The sequence below is a fragment of the Hippichthys cyanospilos genome, chromosome 13 (assembly GCF_059441005.1).
Source record: "Hippichthys cyanospilos isolate Australia breed blue-spotted pipefish chromosome 13, RoL_Hcya_1.0, whole genome shotgun sequence".
NCBI classification, from domain to species: domain Eukaryota; kingdom Metazoa; phylum Chordata; class Actinopteri; order Syngnathiformes; family Syngnathidae; genus Hippichthys; species Hippichthys cyanospilos.
The window spans coordinates 3,790,153-3,807,686 of record NC_142381.1 but is presented as its reverse complement, the minus strand read 5'-3'; the positions used below and the strand labels follow the sequence as shown (position 1 = coordinate 3,807,686).

The 17,534-nt window shown below is 43.9% G+C and overlaps 4 protein-coding genes across 9 annotated transcripts; 1 reads left to right on the top strand and 3 right to left on the bottom strand.

Moving 5' to 3' along the window:
* Positions 1-192: 192 nt before the first annotated feature.
* gpr137 (G protein-coupled receptor 137) lies at positions 193-4,943 on the bottom strand. Of its 4 annotated transcripts, none has more exons than XM_088430803.1 (8): positions 4,844-4,943; positions 2,915-3,366; positions 2,774-2,823; positions 1,943-2,183; positions 1,715-1,864; positions 1,473-1,598; positions 930-1,051; positions 193-855 (listed from the first exon to the last, which is right to left on the bottom strand). In XM_088430803.1, exons 2-8 carry the CDS (start codon positions 3,293-3,295, stop codon positions 759-761), a joined length of 1,167 nt encoding a protein of 388 aa, XP_088286929.1. In that variant the 5' UTR covers positions 3,296-3,366; positions 4,844-4,943; the 3' UTR covers positions 193-758. The 4 variants fall into 4 exon arrangements, with proteins under 4 accessions (XP_088286929.1, XP_088286928.1, XP_088286927.1 ...); XM_088430802.1 differs by having other exon boundaries at positions 4,729-4,881; XM_088430801.1 differs by lacking the exon at positions 4,844-4,943 and adding an exon at positions 3,998-4,088.
* pld7 (phospholipase D family, member 7) lies at positions 4,511-11,044 on the top strand. Of its 2 annotated transcripts, none has more exons than XM_088430772.1 (12): positions 4,511-4,824; positions 5,203-5,292; positions 5,678-6,505; positions 7,235-7,413; positions 7,807-7,987; positions 8,071-8,185; positions 8,646-8,773; positions 9,082-9,273; positions 9,357-9,496; positions 9,592-9,757; positions 10,217-10,316; positions 10,393-11,044. In XM_088430772.1, exons 1-12 carry the CDS (start codon positions 4,693-4,695, stop codon positions 10,593-10,595), a joined length of 2,454 nt encoding a protein of 817 aa, XP_088286898.1. In that variant the 5' UTR covers positions 4,511-4,692; the 3' UTR covers positions 10,596-11,044. The 2 variants fall into 2 exon arrangements, with proteins under 2 accessions (XP_088286898.1, XP_088286899.1); XM_088430773.1 differs by lacking the exon at positions 4,511-4,824 and adding an exon at positions 4,906-5,071.
* Positions 11,045-11,056: 12 nt separating this feature from the next.
* On the bottom strand, positions 11,057-12,334 carry smim19 (small integral membrane protein 19). The gene is made up of 3 exons (XM_088430817.1): positions 12,055-12,334; positions 11,777-11,901; positions 11,057-11,311 (listed from the first exon to the last, which is right to left on the bottom strand). Exons 1-3 carry the CDS (start codon positions 12,186-12,188, stop codon positions 11,247-11,249), a joined length of 324 nt encoding a protein of 107 aa, XP_088286943.1. The 5' UTR covers positions 12,189-12,334; the 3' UTR covers positions 11,057-11,246.
* Positions 12,335-12,428: 94 nt separating this feature from the next.
* Positions 12,429-17,530, bottom strand: fam199x (family with sequence similarity 199, X-linked). Of its 2 annotated transcripts, none has more exons than XM_088430799.1 (8): positions 17,460-17,530; positions 16,811-17,017; positions 16,507-16,726; positions 15,876-16,034; positions 15,640-15,801; positions 15,387-15,564; positions 13,822-13,925; positions 12,429-13,754 (listed from the first exon to the last, which is right to left on the bottom strand). In XM_088430799.1, the coding sequence occupies exons 2-8, from the start codon at positions 17,002-17,004 to the stop codon at positions 13,581-13,583; spliced, it is 1,191 nt and encodes a 396-aa protein (XP_088286925.1). In that variant the 5' UTR covers positions 17,005-17,017; positions 17,460-17,530; the 3' UTR covers positions 12,429-13,580. The 2 variants fall into 2 exon arrangements, with proteins under 2 accessions (XP_088286925.1, XP_088286926.1); XM_088430800.1 differs by having other exon boundaries at positions 16,811-17,013; positions 17,460-17,524.
* Between the last annotated feature and the right edge of the window lie 4 nt (positions 17,531-17,534).

Sequence of the window (17,534 nt, the reverse complement as noted above, 5' to 3'; positions counted from 1 at the left end):
TAAATTAATTAACGCAACCGCGCCAATTACCTTGCCCTTGATATGCGCCATCTTGTGGTGGAATGAAGTATTAACTATGGAACTCAGAGATCGACTCTACTCTATACTATCGCGCTATGAAAAATAAAATCGATGCAATATACATTTTGTAAGTCCAGACCTACTTAGACAAACTTTACACGTGCACTTAGCAACAGGCTAGAAAAGCATTTTAATTGTGTACACAGTAAACGCGTCCAGTCGAAGCCATATTGAAGTTGCTTTCTACAATTGTCAGACAAAGTGTTAATGCAATAAGTTAAGATTCATTAAAATACAATATAATCACAAAGGAAGAGGAAAGCTTAGAACGAAGAGGAAAAAAAATACACGAACTAACCTTGTGATGTACGAGTCAGCTCACTTAAATATTCTAATATAGAGGAATTAATGAAGATTTTCAAGGAAATTAGCTTATTTACACGCTTAACCACTTTAGTGGTTGATTGTCCTTTAAAAACTTGGCTAAATACAGCTTAATGTAAATTCTAACTTGTCTGGAGAAAAATAAAATCTCTCAATGGCATTCTATCTCTTCCCTGACAATTTGTTCCCTTTAAAATACACTAGAAGGTGCATAATTATTATGTGGTGACATTTCCTGAGGATTTAAGTGCAAAAAAAACACTAATAATACACAGACAAATGGAGGTTATACTGGCTTGGAAGCTGGTTTTTGTTTCTCCTTGAGATGACCGCCATCGAAAAAAGCACGGATGTCAGTTTTGGGGGGTGGAGTAGAAAGAGTGGTGCTGTTGACTCCGATCTGGGGGGTTACTGGCAAACAGGAGTGGAGTGGACTCTGTACCGTACCAACTGGAAATAAGAGAAAGGACATTAAGGATTGGATGAATGTTTGAAGTGACAGTGGAGCCAGTCAGATGGACAACCTTGAGTGGGGCTGGTAGGTGGAAGTCCACGGAGGGGCGACTTCTTCATCGTTGCCTTGGGGGTCGTCGAAGAAATAGGGACGAGGTAGGACCCTGTTGTTGGCGTTCAGGTTGTTGACCTGCTGCCATCACAAAACACAATGTGACGTTGCTTGGACATGGATTGGGAAGCATCGAGCATGCAGTGGTCATAGTTTACAATTTAACCGTTATTCTTGGGTAAAATGACCAGAGCAGCAAAATCCACCAGTTTTTTGATTCCACCTCAGGGGGCGGCCATTTTGGCACTTGCTGTCGGCTGAAAATGACATCAAAACTGCTCAGGTAACAACCAATCACGGTTCACCTGTTTTCTGAGCTCAGTCATCTGACATTTGGCGAGCTGAGCGGTTTGTTGTCATTCGTCGCCGGAAGTAGGATTTTTCTGCTTAATTCATAATTTATAAACATGATATCGATCATATTACTGTGTAGACTAGAGGGGTTGCACAGATGATATGACTGTTAAATAATGCGCCACAAAGATCTGCTAAGAAGAATGACCTCCTGAGTTGGCCTGCGAACTCTGAAGATGAGGATGAGCAGACCGCTTGGGAGCAGCTCCCAGATGAAGAGGATGGTGCCAAAAGCCAGGTAGCCCCTGTCGCCCAGTTCATTACGCAGATCAGCCTGGAGATAAAAATACGAGGCTTGGCGGAACCCTATTTTGCTTTAGCATGCAGAAAACTCGGAAAACAACTTCGAGCGACCAACACATTCGGAAAGGAACGGTAAAGTATGTGTACCTGGTCAGAGACGTTGTACCAGTCAAAGTTAAAAGACTCAACATGCTGGTGCTGGGACAGAACCAGGACACTCAGGTTGTAGCATGCGCGGCTAGCAAACAGCAAGATGACTGTGGCGCCGAGAGCTGCTGTGCGACACACAGTGGTCCCCTGTAATGTTTAAAAAAAAAAAAAAATCATGACAACGCTAATATATACATATATCATATTTCAATGAATGTTACTCACCTTGCTGGTCAAGTATGGGCCTGTGGAACGCGAGTGTCGGGTCAGCAGCAGCAACAGGGCAGCAAGCAAAACGGCGTTTAGGATGAACAGCAGGTCATTGACCAGCACCCGGACCAGCACCAAATTCCAGGTACGCTCCCCCTGTCCCATGCCTTCGCCGCGGCCTCCAAAAGTGGCACAGCCCACGTTGACGCAGAAGAAAACCGTGTTTAGTGCTCCGTACAAACAGCGGGCCTTGCACCTTCGACAATAACAATAAACAGGTTAAGTCATTCAAGATCTTAGACCAGGCATGTCAAAAATGTAATCCAGCCAGGAAAATGGTTTTGTGAAGCATTAAAAGTCCACAATTGGAACCCTTGTGCGAAATAGCTTGCTGATGGCTTCCGTTACATAAAGTGGAACACTACTCGAGTGTTTAAGTTAGCATTAGCACCTGGCTTCATTGTGCTCAGCCCAATAAAATGTTTTTTAAGGTATAACAGTTTGGACCACTTGAGAATAGGTTTTCCTCCACATGGCCCCTGAGCTAAAAAGAGTTTGACACCCCAGTTTTACCGCATTATTCACATCATAAAGCTGATGAAGAAAATATCAAGGTGTGCAAATATGATCAGTTACGCATTAATCTTCAATGCAGGGATTTAAAAACACTAAATTAGAAAGGTGTTTCAAAGCGGATTGCTCCAAATTCGTATCAAACCTCTTCCATACCAAAAAAAACAAAACACTTTAATTATTATAAAAAAGCATCATGCATTAAGGAGTTCAATATTTTATTTCAAGCCGCCTGAGGGTGGTATGCTTAACGTACATAAATTATTTACTCACAGTCGTTTTTCCACATCCAAGTTGTAAGTTTCCCTGGCTTTGAGTAGCACCTGCAGAACCAGAGAAACAAGCCATGATCAAGTTTATCAGATTGTGGCAAAAAGTCATCTGACTTCAACTGGGGAATCCCATTGGTCTCACCTGAGTGAAATACAAGTTGATGAGGCTCAGGGTGAAGAACTGCAGACAGACAGGGAAGCAGTAGAGAAGCCAGTAGATCGCCACGGGGAGGTGGTTGGCCTCCAGCGCGTTTTGAAAGTAAAACGAAAACAAAGTGGTGCGCAGTGCGGCCCATAACAGACAAAGGAAAAGAAAGGTGCTCTGGTAGCTCCAGCGCTTGTGTCTGTAGAGGTAAAGAAGCCAAAGCTGGGCGTACACCACCAGGAAGAGTCCGCCGTACAGCGCCGTGTACAATACGGTGAAGCCCAGCTGGACTGAAGGGGCCAAGGCAGGACGTAGGGGCAGCGGGGTGGGCAGGGCGGAGGAGTTGGGAGGAGGGGAGACTGTGACTGGAGCTTCCATGGCAGTCCTGATGTTTCTAAAGGTCCATGTTGATGACCCTTAGTTCTCAACCGGAAGTAAACGTGGGACACCTAACCAAGACACACACGGACTCAAAGTCAGACAGTTGACAATATTTAAGAAATAAAATAAGTATTACTTACTTACTAGTAAATAATATATCTATATCTGGTGGACACATAATGGAAAAAGATTATTAAACGTGTCATTTTGTTCACTATGAGCCTGCGATTTTATTTTATATTTCAAACTTAAGTAGTTTTTTTAAAGTTGTTTTTCACATTACACATTTATGTAGTTTATAGGCAGGCGATCGTTTCATGCATCTGAGACAAATAAGGTTTGACACTTCGATTACTTCCTTCAACGGCTTAATGACATCGTTAGTTAGTAAATACGCCGTTATCACTAAGCCGGTTAACAGGTGGAAATATGAACATATATTTATTTTTTAAAAACGCCATTCTCGGGCGGTACGACGACAATTATTAAAAACAACCTTCATGTATCGATTTTCTTAAGCGCTGTGTCAAAAAAAAAGGTTGAATGTTTGTCAACAACACCATGCTAATTTTCAAAAGCTAAGCTAACCGTTGTTGGAAGTTTGTTAGTCATAACGGAGATGAGCAATTTCATACTGCCACTCAGTCATGTTTTGAACATATAAAATGATCAAAGTAAACTCTACATTAAAGAACTTACTTCAACGGGAAACTACGGTATCTTCAACCGACGACGTTACTTCCGTGATGCCCCCCCCTCCTCCTCCACTACCCTGGGGGCGTGGCCACAAGAATTTTCAACCACCAATCGCTACTGGAATATTGTCAATAATTTTGAGTAGAAACAAAATCAAAATCTGGAATTCGCCACTTAAATATTTGATAACAATTGAGTAAAAGCAATATCATTCAACATAATTCACCTGCAATGTGTATGTTAAAAAGGAAGTCAAAATAAAACTATTGGACAGCCCACAAATGTAAATGATTTATATTCGTACGGTTCAATAGTTTTGTGCCTTATTTGTCACCCCCGTGGCTGTTATTTCGGTACGCTCGGCTGTTCATGAATAACGGTTTATTTTTTTTTTAAAAAACGACAGTACTTCCGGTTTCTTAGTACGTCACAATAATGGGCGTGTCTAAGAGATTCTGATTCTCACCACCAACCAATCGGCGATAGCAGGAAACCGCGGTTCCTTTCAGTTGTGGGTTTACGCGCAAAACAGATTTGATACACTATTTATTTATTGGGCATTGAAAGAGGCAGCGACTAGGAGCGAATATAAATCTTTAGTTCGACTGCACAGTACACTCTTCTTACTTGCATTCAAACACAGTACCGTCAAATTTATCATTAAGGTCGTTTTAAAAAAAAAAAACAAAGGTGCAGCAATGCCGATGATTTTGCGATCCAGAAAATCGATATACCGCAGCAATGATGACGAGGAGGAGAGTGAAACAGAAGACAGAACCGCACAGGCCAAGAGGACGTCCTCCCGCCAGGCGGAGAAACCCACGGACGCTGTGAGTAATATTACTCAACTTTTCCGCCTCCTTTTCCTCCTCAACCCAGCGAAGAAAAGTTCACCGCGAGCCACGTAGTTCCTCGTCAACGCTAGCAGCAGCATCGCTAGCGGACCTAGCCGTGCAACTTGCAGGAAAGGCAAAAACATCCGCGGCGTTTACATCAACTTGGACGTGTCGCATTTGCAAACACGTCACCGGCTTTTATTGTTGACGCCGATTGACACTCGCAAGCTCCTGCGTCATGGTAACTCGTTTCATTCTGCGCACGTTTGGGGCATAATCAAGATGACTCAACGCTTTGTAGCTCGACCCACGACGTATTGATATTTAAGTGGTGGATCGGCCAAACTAACGTGTTGTTTTTACTTGCTCTAGGAGTTCGATGATTCGGATTCTGACACCGTGCACAGTGAGGGGATGGAGAGGGAGCAAACGGATGAAAACGTGGAGGACCCAGATGATAAGGTATCGCTACACGAATGCATGACATTAATCTTTGTACTGTATATAAAGAAGTGTATCACAGTTCGATTAGATTCCGATTTGGGGAACTGCGATTCGATTTGGAAAAATGTTATGATTCAAAATTAATCGATTTCATTCCCTTGACGGTTATTTTGGCTTCAATCTTTAGCTTTGTGTAGAATCATCATATTTCTTGCGTCTCCTTTACAAGGCGGAATAACACGAGGAGAAAAAAAGTCTTTGTTTACATTTATTATCTGTGGAATTGTAAGAAATATGGGTTTTACTACAAAAACAAGCTGTGGACCACAACTGCTACTCTTTGAAGCTCTTTACAACGGTAAGGAGAGTTCCCACTTTGAAATCGGCAGTATGTTCTCTTTAGGAAGTGAAGCAGTGCTGCGTTGTGCTGGACCGTCTCACCGGCAGAAGAGAACTCGAGGAGAGAGACGACATGAACCGCAAAAGCGTCAAGCTCGCTTCCCGCATCCCCACGTTCCATAAGCGGCCTGCCGGCGTCGATCCGTCCGTCTCCAGAAAAGAGCTCGCTGACAAAGCCGCCAGCAGCGACTCGCTCAAGTCCAAATTATCCGACGTGCGTGAAAAAACCCAGCCCCAGCCGTCGACCCGCCCACTTAACCTCGGCCCGGAGACTCAAAACATCATGAGCGGCGCCGAACAAACCCCGCTGGCGGCTTTCCCCAGAAGCTCCGCCTTGTCTGAGGCAGCGCAGCCGAGTCTGATGGTAAGCCCAAGACCTGCCCTGAGAGCGGAGGAGAGTCTCCATCAAGGTCAAAACAAGAGCCACACAGGAACTGATCGCTCCTCAAGCGTCCTCCCACGTGCGGACCTCCCCAGCTATCATTCGCCACGGGAAGAAACTCCACAGATTGAGCCAAAGAGAATTATTCCTCTCCCGATGCCCAAAGAGCTCACTCGCATTCCCGACGTGAGCCATACAGAAGCCATCGCCGATGAAAAGCCGCCGTGGGAGAGCGACGACCCCAACGTAGCTGAGCCGAAGGAGTTAAGATCTTCGTCGGACGTAGATAGCGAGGAGGAGCAGCAGGCTTTGGATGATTCGGGCAGCGCCAAGGACAATCATGAAGCCCCAGCGAGCCAGAAGGACAGCGAGGACGTTGGAATTGATGACCAATCAGCCAGTCCGGTGGGAGCAGAGCAACCTGCCAAAGCGCCATCAAACGCAACGAAAGTGAGTCGATTTGACAATAAATTGCAGTTTTTTATTAACCACTAGGGGGCAATCCATCAGTACTGCAAATTTGTGTATCTGTTAAGGTGTCAGTTTATAGAACAACTATAAAATAGAACAGACAAGATGTGAATCATATGGCTGTGGTCAAACAGTGTTTTAAAAATACTGTATTAAAAATATAATAGGTTAAATAAGATTTTATACAAAAGCTTGCCACACATTAATTTGATAAATATGTATATATTAATATATAAGATTGTGGATGTATGTATATGAATTATGTGCACTGTGTTTATATGTTTAATAAAACAATTAAAGGGCGCAAAGAAGAAAGTATTGATTTCAAGTTTAAACTGTTATTTTACCTGCACTCTCCGCTGGTAAATGCAACCAGCCATGTTATTATTTTGTAGGTGTAGTATTCTAAAATTTCAATTTAAAAAGTTTGTATAGTCTGGCGCAACTTATCCCTGACAAAAAATAAAAATTAAAAAACCTTATATAGGCTGCAGCACTATGAAAGAAACACACACACAAATTGTGTTTGCCTTAAATTGCCACATTGCCATCTTAAAAAAAAAAAAAAAAAAAACATCTAGTCACAGGAGTTTCTCCACACCCTGCACAAATAGCTTTGCAATGCTAATGCATTCCAAAGATGTTTTGAAATCTTCTTTGCAAGCTGTTGTGGATTTCCACTCACAAAAACATTCCCTTTTTTTGCAGAGATCCCGATGTGGCGGCTTCGCCCTCTACTTCTTGCTGTCGGTGACTCTGCTTCTTGCGGGGATGCACGCGTGGCGCTTTGGCCTTCCCACGTCGGTCGACCAGCTCGCCGCCCATCTGGAGCTGCATTGGCTGGAGGGCACGGGCCCCATCACGGAAGAATGTAGCACAGATTGCCGGTGAGGAATCTGTCTTGTCGTCTTCCGACCAGCACCAACACGACTCCCGTATGAAATGAGATATTCATTCATTTCGCTACCCATGACGGCCATAAAGGTCAAAGATCGATTTTGACAGGGTTGGCCATGAGTAAGTTAACACACTTGCTGCCATTGGCAGCTATACAAGTGGAAAATCTATTTGAAATACTAAGCATTTGGCCAATTTTAGCTCTCAAAGTAAATGATTATCAAAATTAGACAGTTTTGGAAACGACTAGTTGTCAATTCACCTTTGCTCTTAAACTAAACCCGTCAAAAATCCATTTGAACTGGATGGCAAAAGTGTGTAGGTCATACTATTAAGATTTTTTTTCCAAATGCCAGGGAATGATATGAATTTTTCAATTTTAGAGCTTACCTAGTGGAGAGCATCCCGGCGGGTTTGTACCCGTCCAGCCCGTCTCCGCATCAGAGCACTGCGGCCAGCTGGCTCATGCTGCTGGACAAGGCCAAAAGCTCCGTCAGCATCGCCGCCTTCTACATGTCGCTGCGGAGCAACAACTCAGAGTTCGCAGATTTCATCGACGCTCAGGCAAGTGGGGCGGCTCGGGCCTCGCTTGGCGGGCGACCCCCCCCGCATTGTCCTCTGATGTCATCGCTTTGCCGTGTTTACAGGGCAGGAAGGTCTTTGAGGAGCTGAAGCAACTACCTTCCAAAAATGTGAAACTCAATATAGCTGTTAATGGACCTCAGAATTTGACTCAGGACACAAGTGAATTGACTGCAGCAGGTGTGTAATATACAGTGGTGCCTCTACTTACGAAATTCACTGGTTTGCCTTGAGATAGTGCTGGTATGTTGGTGATGAGTGCAGAGTGAAACACCTTTTTAGGATGTTTAATTTGTACGTTTTTATTTTACATTTTCAGTGATCCAGGTATCATTTACAACTCCACAGGAGCAATAATATTATTGGATTATTTTAAGTGTGTTCGTTTACTTAAGTTTAGTTTGCGGTCATGCGAAGTGCTCCCTGCGTGATGTTATTGCTAAAATGCTAACGGCGTGCTAACAACACTAACGTCAGACGCGCCAGCCCAAAGCGGTATGTACTGTATGTGTTTTTATGTAAATATGTACAATGTTAGCTGTAGTTAATGTCACTTATCATAAGTAGTGTTGCCACGGTACTATTTTTTTTAACTGACATGACCTCACTTACAATTGGACCTTCTTTTTTTTCCTATCAGGTGCTAACATCAGGGAGGTGAATCTGAGCGCTATATCGGGAGGAATCGTGCACACCAAGCTGCTCGTGGTCGATCAGAAGCACTTTTACATAGGCAGTGCCAACATGGATTGGCGCTCTTTGAGTCAGGTGACTTGGCGGCACAGAATTTTAAGGAAAACTGGTATCTTGGAATAAGTACTGTAGGTATTTAAAATAATCTAACCTTGTATTTTGGGGTCATTATTGGGGCGTTTTTATATTTTGAGGTGAGATTTTTTTTTTCCCCCCTCAAAACTGATGGGCTTTTGTCATGCAAACATGTGGGAAATATTGCACCCTGGTGGTAGGATGACTAAGTGATCACGGCAACCAATATCGTGATCTCGATTAAAATTCGATTAATTGTGCAGCTCTAATACATACATATACAAGTATTTTTTTTTTGTGCTTGACAGGTGAAGGAGGTGGGCATGGTCGTGGAAGACTGCAGCTGCCTGGCCCAAGACGCCTCTCGTATCTGGGAGATGTACTGGAGCCTGAAAGGCTCCCTGCCGCCCTATTGGCCGGCTCGGTTCACGGCCCTGTCCAACGCCCAGCATCCTCTGCAGGTCACCTTGAATGGCGTTGCCGCCCAAGTTTATTTGTCTGTGAGTTGAATAGCATGAAAACATATTTAACATAAAAGATTTCCCAAGCGTCTTTCTCACCGCTCGGTTAACGTCTTTCGCAGAGCGCCCCGCCGCAGATCTCAGCCCGCGGACGCTCTGACGATCTGGCCACCATCTTGTCCATCATTGGCGACGCTCAGGAATATGTTTTCATATCCGTCATGGACTATCTTCCATTGTCCGAGTTCACCAATCCACTCAGGTTCCGCCCGTTCGAATTGTAGAATGTGTATTCTATCAAATTGGCTTTTTGAAAAGCTCCGTGTTGAGACCGTGACGCTGCTCTCACACTCTCAGGTTCTGGCCTGCCATCGACTCGGCCCTGCGCGCCGCAGCCTGCGTAGGACATGTGAAAATTCGCATCCTGGTCAGCTGCTGGGAGCACTCTCCGGCCGCCATGTTCACATTCCTGCAATCACTGCTGGTTCTCAACAAGCCGCCCATGAAATGCGACATTGAAGTGGTGCGTAGCTGGATTTATTTGTAGGGTTGCGGGAGGGAAAGTTGACCAAGAAGGGTCTACTGATTTTATTAATAGGTTGATTAAAAAACATCCACTTCCGCGCTCATATTTGCGCCACTGTTGTTTCTACATGGGCTTTTCTAGTGTTGAAATTGTGTTAATGTTAGTTAAAAATACTTGTTTTTATTAATAATTTTAATGATCGACATGGCATGTGGGGGCTCATGGAATGATTTCTCTTTTTTAGGGGGGGGGGCTTTACAAAATATAATTGAGAAGCATCGGTTTAGATCAATGGCCCAAATCGTGACAAAATTGACACGGAGCAAAAAAAGATATTTCTAAGGAATTATTGTAGAAAATGTTTAAAATAGTTGGGGATGAGTCAATTCTTTTGATTGGACAGTTGTCCTCACCCCTTGCAATTTGACATTTTCGGGATTTTTGTTTTTTACGCAGAAAGTTTTCACAGTGCCTTCAACAGTGGAGCAAATGAAGATCCCCTACGCTCGAGTCAACCACGCCAAGTACATGGTCACCGACAGAGTCCTCTATATCGGTCAGTACTCCCGACTCTTGACGCTAGAAAAGCATTCCTGCAGATGCCCCGAACGACACGTTTCCAATGCGTACAGGCACATCCAACTGGTCCGAGAACTACTTCACCCAGACGGCCGGAGTGGGTTTGGTGGTGAACCAGACCCAGGCCGAAGTCAAACAAGACCAGCGGACTATGCGGAGCCAAGCGGAGGAGCTCTTCCAGCGAGACTGGAGGTCGCATTACGCCAGCTCGCTATCGGCCGCCGACATCAGGGCCTGCCCTCGCCTGCCGCTTTGAATGGCCCATGCTTTTCCAACTTCTGCTCTTCCTTTAGCTATTTTGCCACATTTTGGGACTGCCGCTTGAAAAGTCTGTATATATTTGCTGTTTTCAAATTGTATTTTTGTACAGTTGCTGTTGCACTACCAATCTGATCTGTATAGTTTTTTTCTTTTTTGCCTGGAGCAATTTGTATATGTTCTGCAAGATATTTCCCATATCATTTTAAAATTCAGGATGCACAAAGCCAAAAAGTGATAAATGCTGAGAGAAAAATATTGAAGCTGTAGATCACATAGTTGATTAGAAATGAAATCAAATGCTGTCTTATGTGATGCCGCCGTAGCTCTGACTAAAAAACGTTCTTCATGTCACTCAATAAAAACAGGAGAATCTGGATGTGTAAAAATGTCAAGTGTTTCACTATAAATTTCATTTCTTTGCAATAAAAAATAAACTTGACGTAACTCTAACACGACTTGGATCATTCAGGAATGTTAAGTTTAATTCAGTGTGCAGAGTATTCATCACTTTCTGGACTCACAGCATGAAAACACATGTCAACATCTCACATCTGGCAGCATCTTATGCACCATACATCGTTGCCCCAAAAACAAAAAATGTTCGTAATAAAAGGAATACTACTGGAAAATCATTTTCAATGGCTCCTCATTCCATGGAAAGTTGAACACTGTCTGTCTGACCTTGATGCTGTTGCTGGTCATATTTTCGCGCTGGAACACAACAAACATGAGGTTAGGAAAATTATAAGAGGAAATGGGGGAATAACATGCTTTATGTAAATTTCTTAAACACAGTTGCAAGCGCTTGTGCAATTGATTGTGCAGTAAGTCCGCCAAGTTGCCAAACTTGAAGAGCTATGTGAGCACATTACAGGGGATATGTAGAAATTGATTAAAGCTTGAATTAAAACGAGTGTTAGCCGGGCTATGCAAAATAAAACTCCAAACATTCTTGAGGGCCAGTATCCTACATGTTTTCAATGCTCACAAACACATATGGATAATTATTGTCAAGTTGCGGAATTTACTGATGAGCCAATAGGTTGAGAATCAGGTGTGTTTGGGGGAAACCTGGAAAACATGCAGGATATTTTTTTCTCGACTGGAATTTGAGGCCAATGTAAGTGTACGGTTTGGAAACCACTAAACCAACTGATAATTACACTCTATACTAACCTATAGAGTACATCTCCAGCTGTTGTCTCAGGCGGACCTTCTGTAGGCTGTCGTAGAAGTTGGGTTCCGGGATGGTACCAACACTGGGAGGCAAGGTGAAGATACGCATGATCTTCCGCTTATTTCTGCAAAATAATACAATTGTGTTTAAAAAAAAAACTTATTTAGGGGTCAACGTGCATAAGATTTAATAATGTTCCAATGGTTAAATGGTTTATTAGATATTTTAGTCGTTGCGTGATAATCTGAATGGTGAAGTACAAAACGTGCTTGCTTACTTTCTGGCGTATATGAGCAGGCCGAAGCTAACCAAAATAACCAGCAGGTAAACATTGGTGGCCTCGTTCCAGGCTTCGTGAACCGAGTAGTCGATGGACTCGGGCTCGTTCCCCAAAAGTCCGTGACCCCCCATGCAAAAACCGTTATAACAATGGACTCTCAGAAAAAAAAACTATACTAAGAGTGCCTACAAAACACGAAATGAGTTAAATTAGGTTGCGTTCATTGTGCAAATGGCGAATTAGCTTCTTGTAAACACGACCACGTCACACTTCCTGTTTCCGGTGGCGTCCTCTTGATTTCCGGCCCCTGAACCGCCAACTTAGTGTACGCAAAAAAAAAACTAAACCAAGAAAAACAACCCATATTTTTTTTCAATCATTTTAATGGTATAATCCTCAAAACCTTATTTACACAATTTCATTGCATCACACCGTGTCATTTTTTTTCCTTTTCAAAATGATCTTTTTTTTCTTTCCAAAATAGAATTTTACTACTTCAACACAAGAGAACACATAGAACCGCTTTGAAAAGAATTGCTGCGATTAAAAATCCATACAGGAGGAACGAGAGCCAAAGCTAAAGTACATGAAAAAAGTATCAAGGCTTTTAAGTGGTTCAACATATCACAGTAGAAATGGAGAGAACAAATATTTTGTTACTGAAAACGCCATTGTTGATATTAGTGTTATTAGCTTGATGTTAGAATTCCGAAACCATGCCAGCTGTCTTTTGTATTAATACACTTTAATCTGTCCTGAAACTTCTAGAAGGAACAATTCATTCATCTGTGTGTGGCAGATACATTCGGAGTGCTTTTGAAGGGGGCGGGGCTTAAACCAACAAACAAATAATGCGTCGAATGCTTCAAAATATTGCTAGATTTCAATAGCGCCACTACTCTTGTAATACACACAAAGAGAGGGGGACAACATTGAATTCAACTTTTGACTGCTGGGGAGAAGCTGAAACAAGCAGTAAATATGCAATTATTTACAGCACGCGTACGTTTGGTTAACGGCTGGATTGGAAAAAGGGCTAACGCTGAAGGTTACTGAAACGTATCGAGGAGGCGTCGGCTTGAACATGCAGTTGGGTTCAGTGCTCCCTCTAAGCCATGGCAAGCGGAATTTAAAAAGGAGAGCGCAGATCAGCTTGGGCATCTTTAGTCCTTCTACTCCCAAGTTAGCTTAGCGGAGTTAATTTAGCTTCTATCATGTCCATGCTTCTAGAACAGCAACCAAATTTAAAGTGGAAGTCAACCCATTTTATTTTTACTCCCACCATTCCAAATAGTTTCATTCTACCTATCCGTATACGTGTATTAAGCCCCCCTGCCCAACCTGAAGTGTCACCCGCAAGCCCGATATCCCTAAGTTTTTTTTAAGTGTACTAAAGCCTAACTGTCAAAGTGATGACGAATAGCATGAGCTAATAGAAGCGTTCTCTCAAATTAAACTAAGCATACTAAGCTGGACGGTGGCAAGCGCAGGCGTTAGAGGGAGCACTGATCGATTCACTGCTGTCACATGAGTACGTCCAGATCGTCTGCGTGGTCGTCCTCCTCAGTCACCCGCATGGACAGCACCTCCTCGTTGAGGAAGAGGCCGCTCAGGCGCTCCTTGCGGGCCTGCCGTTGCTCCTTCAGCTGCCGCTTGCGCAGGGCCTTCTGCTGGAGCTTGCGCTGCTTCGAACGTTTCTACAAAGAGGACGCGGGGCTTACGAGGGCCGTTCGGTGGAAGACGCGAAGGAAAACGCGCTCTTACTTTGGAATCTCGGATGCGTTCCGCGGCGCTGGAAAGATTGCCGTCGCTGTGGGCTCGGCTGATGTTGGCAACGCTGCTGCCGCTGCAGGCTGAAGCCGTTCCACCTGGAGGACAAACAAGACAGCAAATATGTCGAGAAGCGTTAAGTTTCTTTTTCGTTCTAATGCTTTACGCCCATGCACCCCCACCTCAAAGACTATCATTTTACAACAGCACCTACTCGATGGACTCCAATACCACTCACACGCTCAGTCCAAACGAGGAGTCTAACAGCCTGTTAATACTCGGTCTTGTTCAGCTGCAAATGAAGGCACTTTTGCTTAAAAACTAAACCACTGCACGGCATTCTACATCAACACATTGCGTTATACAAGGCCATTTTGGCAGCAACTCTTCTTACGGGCAATGCGGTTATGGCTGTGAGTGAGAGAGCTGCGCGGGAACGTACATGTGGGGGAGGAGGGGTTGGGAATGACAGCTTAGTCTGATCCTGAGCGTTTAAGAAAACTTGCTTTGTGGGGAATGGGCGGATGGAGGGCAGTGCTCAGGGCTGCAAGGAGAGTTAGAGGCTGCTCAACACGCTCTGATGTATTGTGTGTTGTAAAAGAAAATAATGTTTGCGCTAAAAAAAATGCCTGTTCGGCCTCTGTACTTCGGCACAGAGGTTTTATTAATTCAGGGGTGTCCAAACTCAGTCCTCGAGGGCCACTGTCCTGCATGTTTTCCGGGTTTTTTTCCCCGACACTCCGGATTTAAATGATCAGGATCGTTATCAGGCTTCTGCTGAGCTTGCTGATGAGTTGATCATTTGAATCAGGTTTGTCCGGGTAAGAAACCTGGAAAAATAAGCAGGATACTGGCCCTTGAGGACCGGATTTGGACAGCCCTGTATGAACCCATTCAATAGTAAAGAAGTATTTTTATGCTATTTTTTAGTGACGGGATATTATTTATATTTTTTTCAAATTTGCTGACTTGTTGGCCAGCTGGTGATGAATTGAGTAATTAATTATTGATTACTTGTACATATTAGTAATATTAGTATTTCAGTACAGTACTCATTTAATGAATCACTTTAGGTACAAAAGTAATAATTACCATAGTGCTTGAATGCCTAAAATATCGCACTTTAAAACGTTTAATCCGAAATAATTGATTACTTTAGTACTTAAGTAACTCGAGTAATTGATCACTTCAGTACTGCAGTACCGATCCTTCAATCCATTATCCGTAGCAGCTTCTCATCACTAGGGTCGCAGGCTAACTGGTGCTTATCACAGTCCTCGTCATGTAGGCGGGTGACATCTTAGACTGGCTGCCAGCCAATCGCAGGGCACACAGTTACAATCAACCATCCACGACCCAATCACACCTAAATACAATTAAGTGTCCAATACACCTGCCATCCATGTTTGTGGAATGCAGCTTAGGGTCAAATCCTACTTTGCAGAATTCCCTTATCACGGGTGTTTTTTTTTGGTCCCGGTCATTTTCCCCCAACTCGGGCCAACTCAGCCCCATGCTCCCGCTGATACTGCCATTGTGGTGAGGTGTAGCGGGGGTACCTGCTATGGAGTTGGACGCCGTGGAGCTGGTGGAGGAGCTGGCCGAGCTGACCATGCTGGCGTTGCTGCTACTGGCCCCGCTGACGCCGCCGGCGCTGCTATGGCTACTCCTCTTCCAACCCTCGCGGGTGCTGCTGGCCCTCTGCCGGGGGCCGTGCTCTCGGATGTAGTTCCGTACCTGGACGTGGCCCACACACATGTTTACATTTGTATTTGAACACTGCGACAAAGTGGGCAGTTTGCGGTGGCCCACCTGCTTGAGTTTCTCATCAGTGAGACAATTCAGCTCGATGATGAACTCGCTGTCCGTGGGCGAGATTTGAGCACAGGGGTCGATGATCTTAATGATGTCCAGTTGCTCTCGCAGGCCCATCTCGGTGCTGACCTTACGACTCAGGTACTCGATGTATTCCACCTGGAAGACAACGCAGATTTCAGCAATGTCCTGACATGTTGATACACCTGCCAGATTTCGGTAAGTAGCATCACTTGTTCATCATTGGTCATGGCGCTCCACGGCAGCTCGTCCAGGTTACGGTGCGGGTGGGACTTCGGCTTCCTCTTGGGAACCAAACAAGGTGAATTGGGGATGCTGGGGATGATGTCTGACAGGACATCGCTGTTGCTAGTGATGTCACTTCCTGGCAACTGCAGAAGAATGAGAAAGTTGAACAAAAGTCACAGAGCTCCACCAAAACCTTTTGGACTGAAAACTATTTGGACTGTTCATAGACAAATAACAATAACAATTCTTAGACATACTTTGTTAAAGATAAACAATGTATCTGTAACTTGTATCAGTACGAATACAAAAAAAAAAAAATTTGGATAGGATGCTGCATGTCACCCTGCTCTACTGTTTTGTCCACTGTTGTGTCCATTTTGTCTCAGCAAGTCAGCAAACTGAACTTTATCACACCCAAACCCAAAAGCTATCATTGAAAAGGACAAAATGTCCTCTACTGAGCATACTGGGATTTAGTGCACTATCCTGAATGAGTCAAAGCATCCACATTGGAAACATCTAAATCAGCAGCCATGTCTATTTCTTTCCAAGAGAAAACTAAGTTACATAATGTTGTGTAAAAGGAATGGCAAAATTCTTCTTCCACAAACCCACCTGCCACTCAAACTCGCTATCAGACCAGTCCCAGTAAGTGCTGATAGAAGAGGAGACATCACTGCAAACGCTGCCCTCGGGAAACAGATCCAAAGACGTCAACTCCTGGTCATCCAGCAGGGAGTAGCAGTCGTCCTGGTCGCCCACAGACACAGAAGAGAAGAGCTCCTCGCTGCATTCGGAGCTGGCCACGCTTGTGCCGCACGAAGTGAGGTTCCACCTGCAATTCAAGTGTCAGCTGTTCAGAACTGGTAAAAAAAAAGTTTGAATGGATTCTTCCTGGGCAGGATGAGTTCAATGTCACCTGTTGCCATGGAAGCGGCGAAGGGGGTCTGTCCGATGACAGGATGACAGATGACAGCTGAAATCACTGACGTCCAGGGTCCCCACATCGCTGAGATTGGCTCTCTGGGAGAGGAGAGGGAAAGGCTCCTCTGGGGCCAGAAACTTCTCATACTCCTCTGGGGCCAGAAACTTCTCATACAGAGAATCCGACATGGTGTAGAGCTAGCTGAGAAACAAATATTCATAGCCATAGTATCTTATCACCATATAGCACTCAAAATCACAATAAAAATACGGTCAATGTCAATAACTTTCTTAATGAGTTGATCTGCCATGAGCAGCTTCAAGAGATCGCCGTCTGACGTCACTACATTATCGTCCATTAAAATGCGGGTCATTTCAAGGGACTTCAGTATTTATGACAGAACGAGATATTATATTTATTGTGTAAGTTTTGACCTCGTTTTGTGTGTGCGTAGGGGGGTAATTCATAATTTGCTTTTGTAATGCATAAATCGTTAGCTAGTTGCTATTGCTAAATGCCAACGGGGCATTTACAAAAGCCATCAAATAGCAACAAAGTGGTTTTACCAACATGTAGGTATCTTTGAAACAATTAAATAAATCTTAAATCGTTGTAAGATAATAATCAAACAGAAAACACCAACCTATTGTCGTTCCAATCCTAAAATTTTTCCGCGACCTCCATTTGCAAATCCTCTCCACAGACGATTCCAACGTCA

Coding starts and splice junctions, on each gene's coding strand:
- fam199x (XM_088430799.1), bottom strand. CDS start 17,004: ATGTCGGATTCTCTGTATGAGAAGTTTCTGGCCCCAGAGGAGTATGAG. Junction 16,727..16,810: donor CGCCGCTTCCATGGCAACAG/GTGACATTGAAC, acceptor CTTGAATTGCAG/GTGGAACCTCACTTCGTGCG. Junction 13,755..13,821: donor AACGCATCCGAGATTCCAAA/GTAAGAGCGCGT, acceptor TCCTCTTTGTAG/AAACGTTCGAAGCAGCGCAA.
- smim19 (XM_088430817.1), bottom strand. CDS start 12,188: ATGGGGGGTCACGGACTTTTGGGGAACGAGCCCGAGTCCATCGACTAC. Junction 11,902..12,054: donor CTGCTCATATACGCCAGAAA/GTAAGCAAGCAC, acceptor ATTATTTTGCAG/AAATAAGCGGAAGATCATGC. Junction 11,312..11,776: donor GCTGGAGATGTACTCTATAG/GTTAGTATAGAG, acceptor GTTGTGTTCCAG/CGCGAAAATATGACCAGCAA.
- gpr137 (XM_088430803.1), bottom strand. CDS start 3,295: ATGGAAGCTCCAGTCACAGTCTCCCCTCCTCCCAACTCCTCCGCCCTG. Junction 2,824..2,914: donor TCAACTTGTATTTCACTCAG/GTGAGACCAATG, acceptor CTGGTTCTGCAG/GTGCTACTCAAAGCCAGGGA. Junction 1,599..1,714: donor GGTACAACGTCTCTGACCAG/GTACACATACTT, acceptor TTTTATCTCCAG/GCTGATCTGCGTAATGAACT.
- pld7 (XM_088430772.1), top strand. CDS start 4,693: ATGCCGATGATTTTGCGATCCAGAAAATCGATATACCGCAGCAATGAT. Junction 9,497..9,591: donor GAGTTCACCAATCCACTCAG/GTTCCGCCCGTT, acceptor TCACACTCTCAG/GTTCTGGCCTGCCATCGACT. Junction 10,317..10,392: donor CGACAGAGTCCTCTATATCG/GTCAGTACTCCC, acceptor CAATGCGTACAG/GCACATCCAACTGGTCCGAG.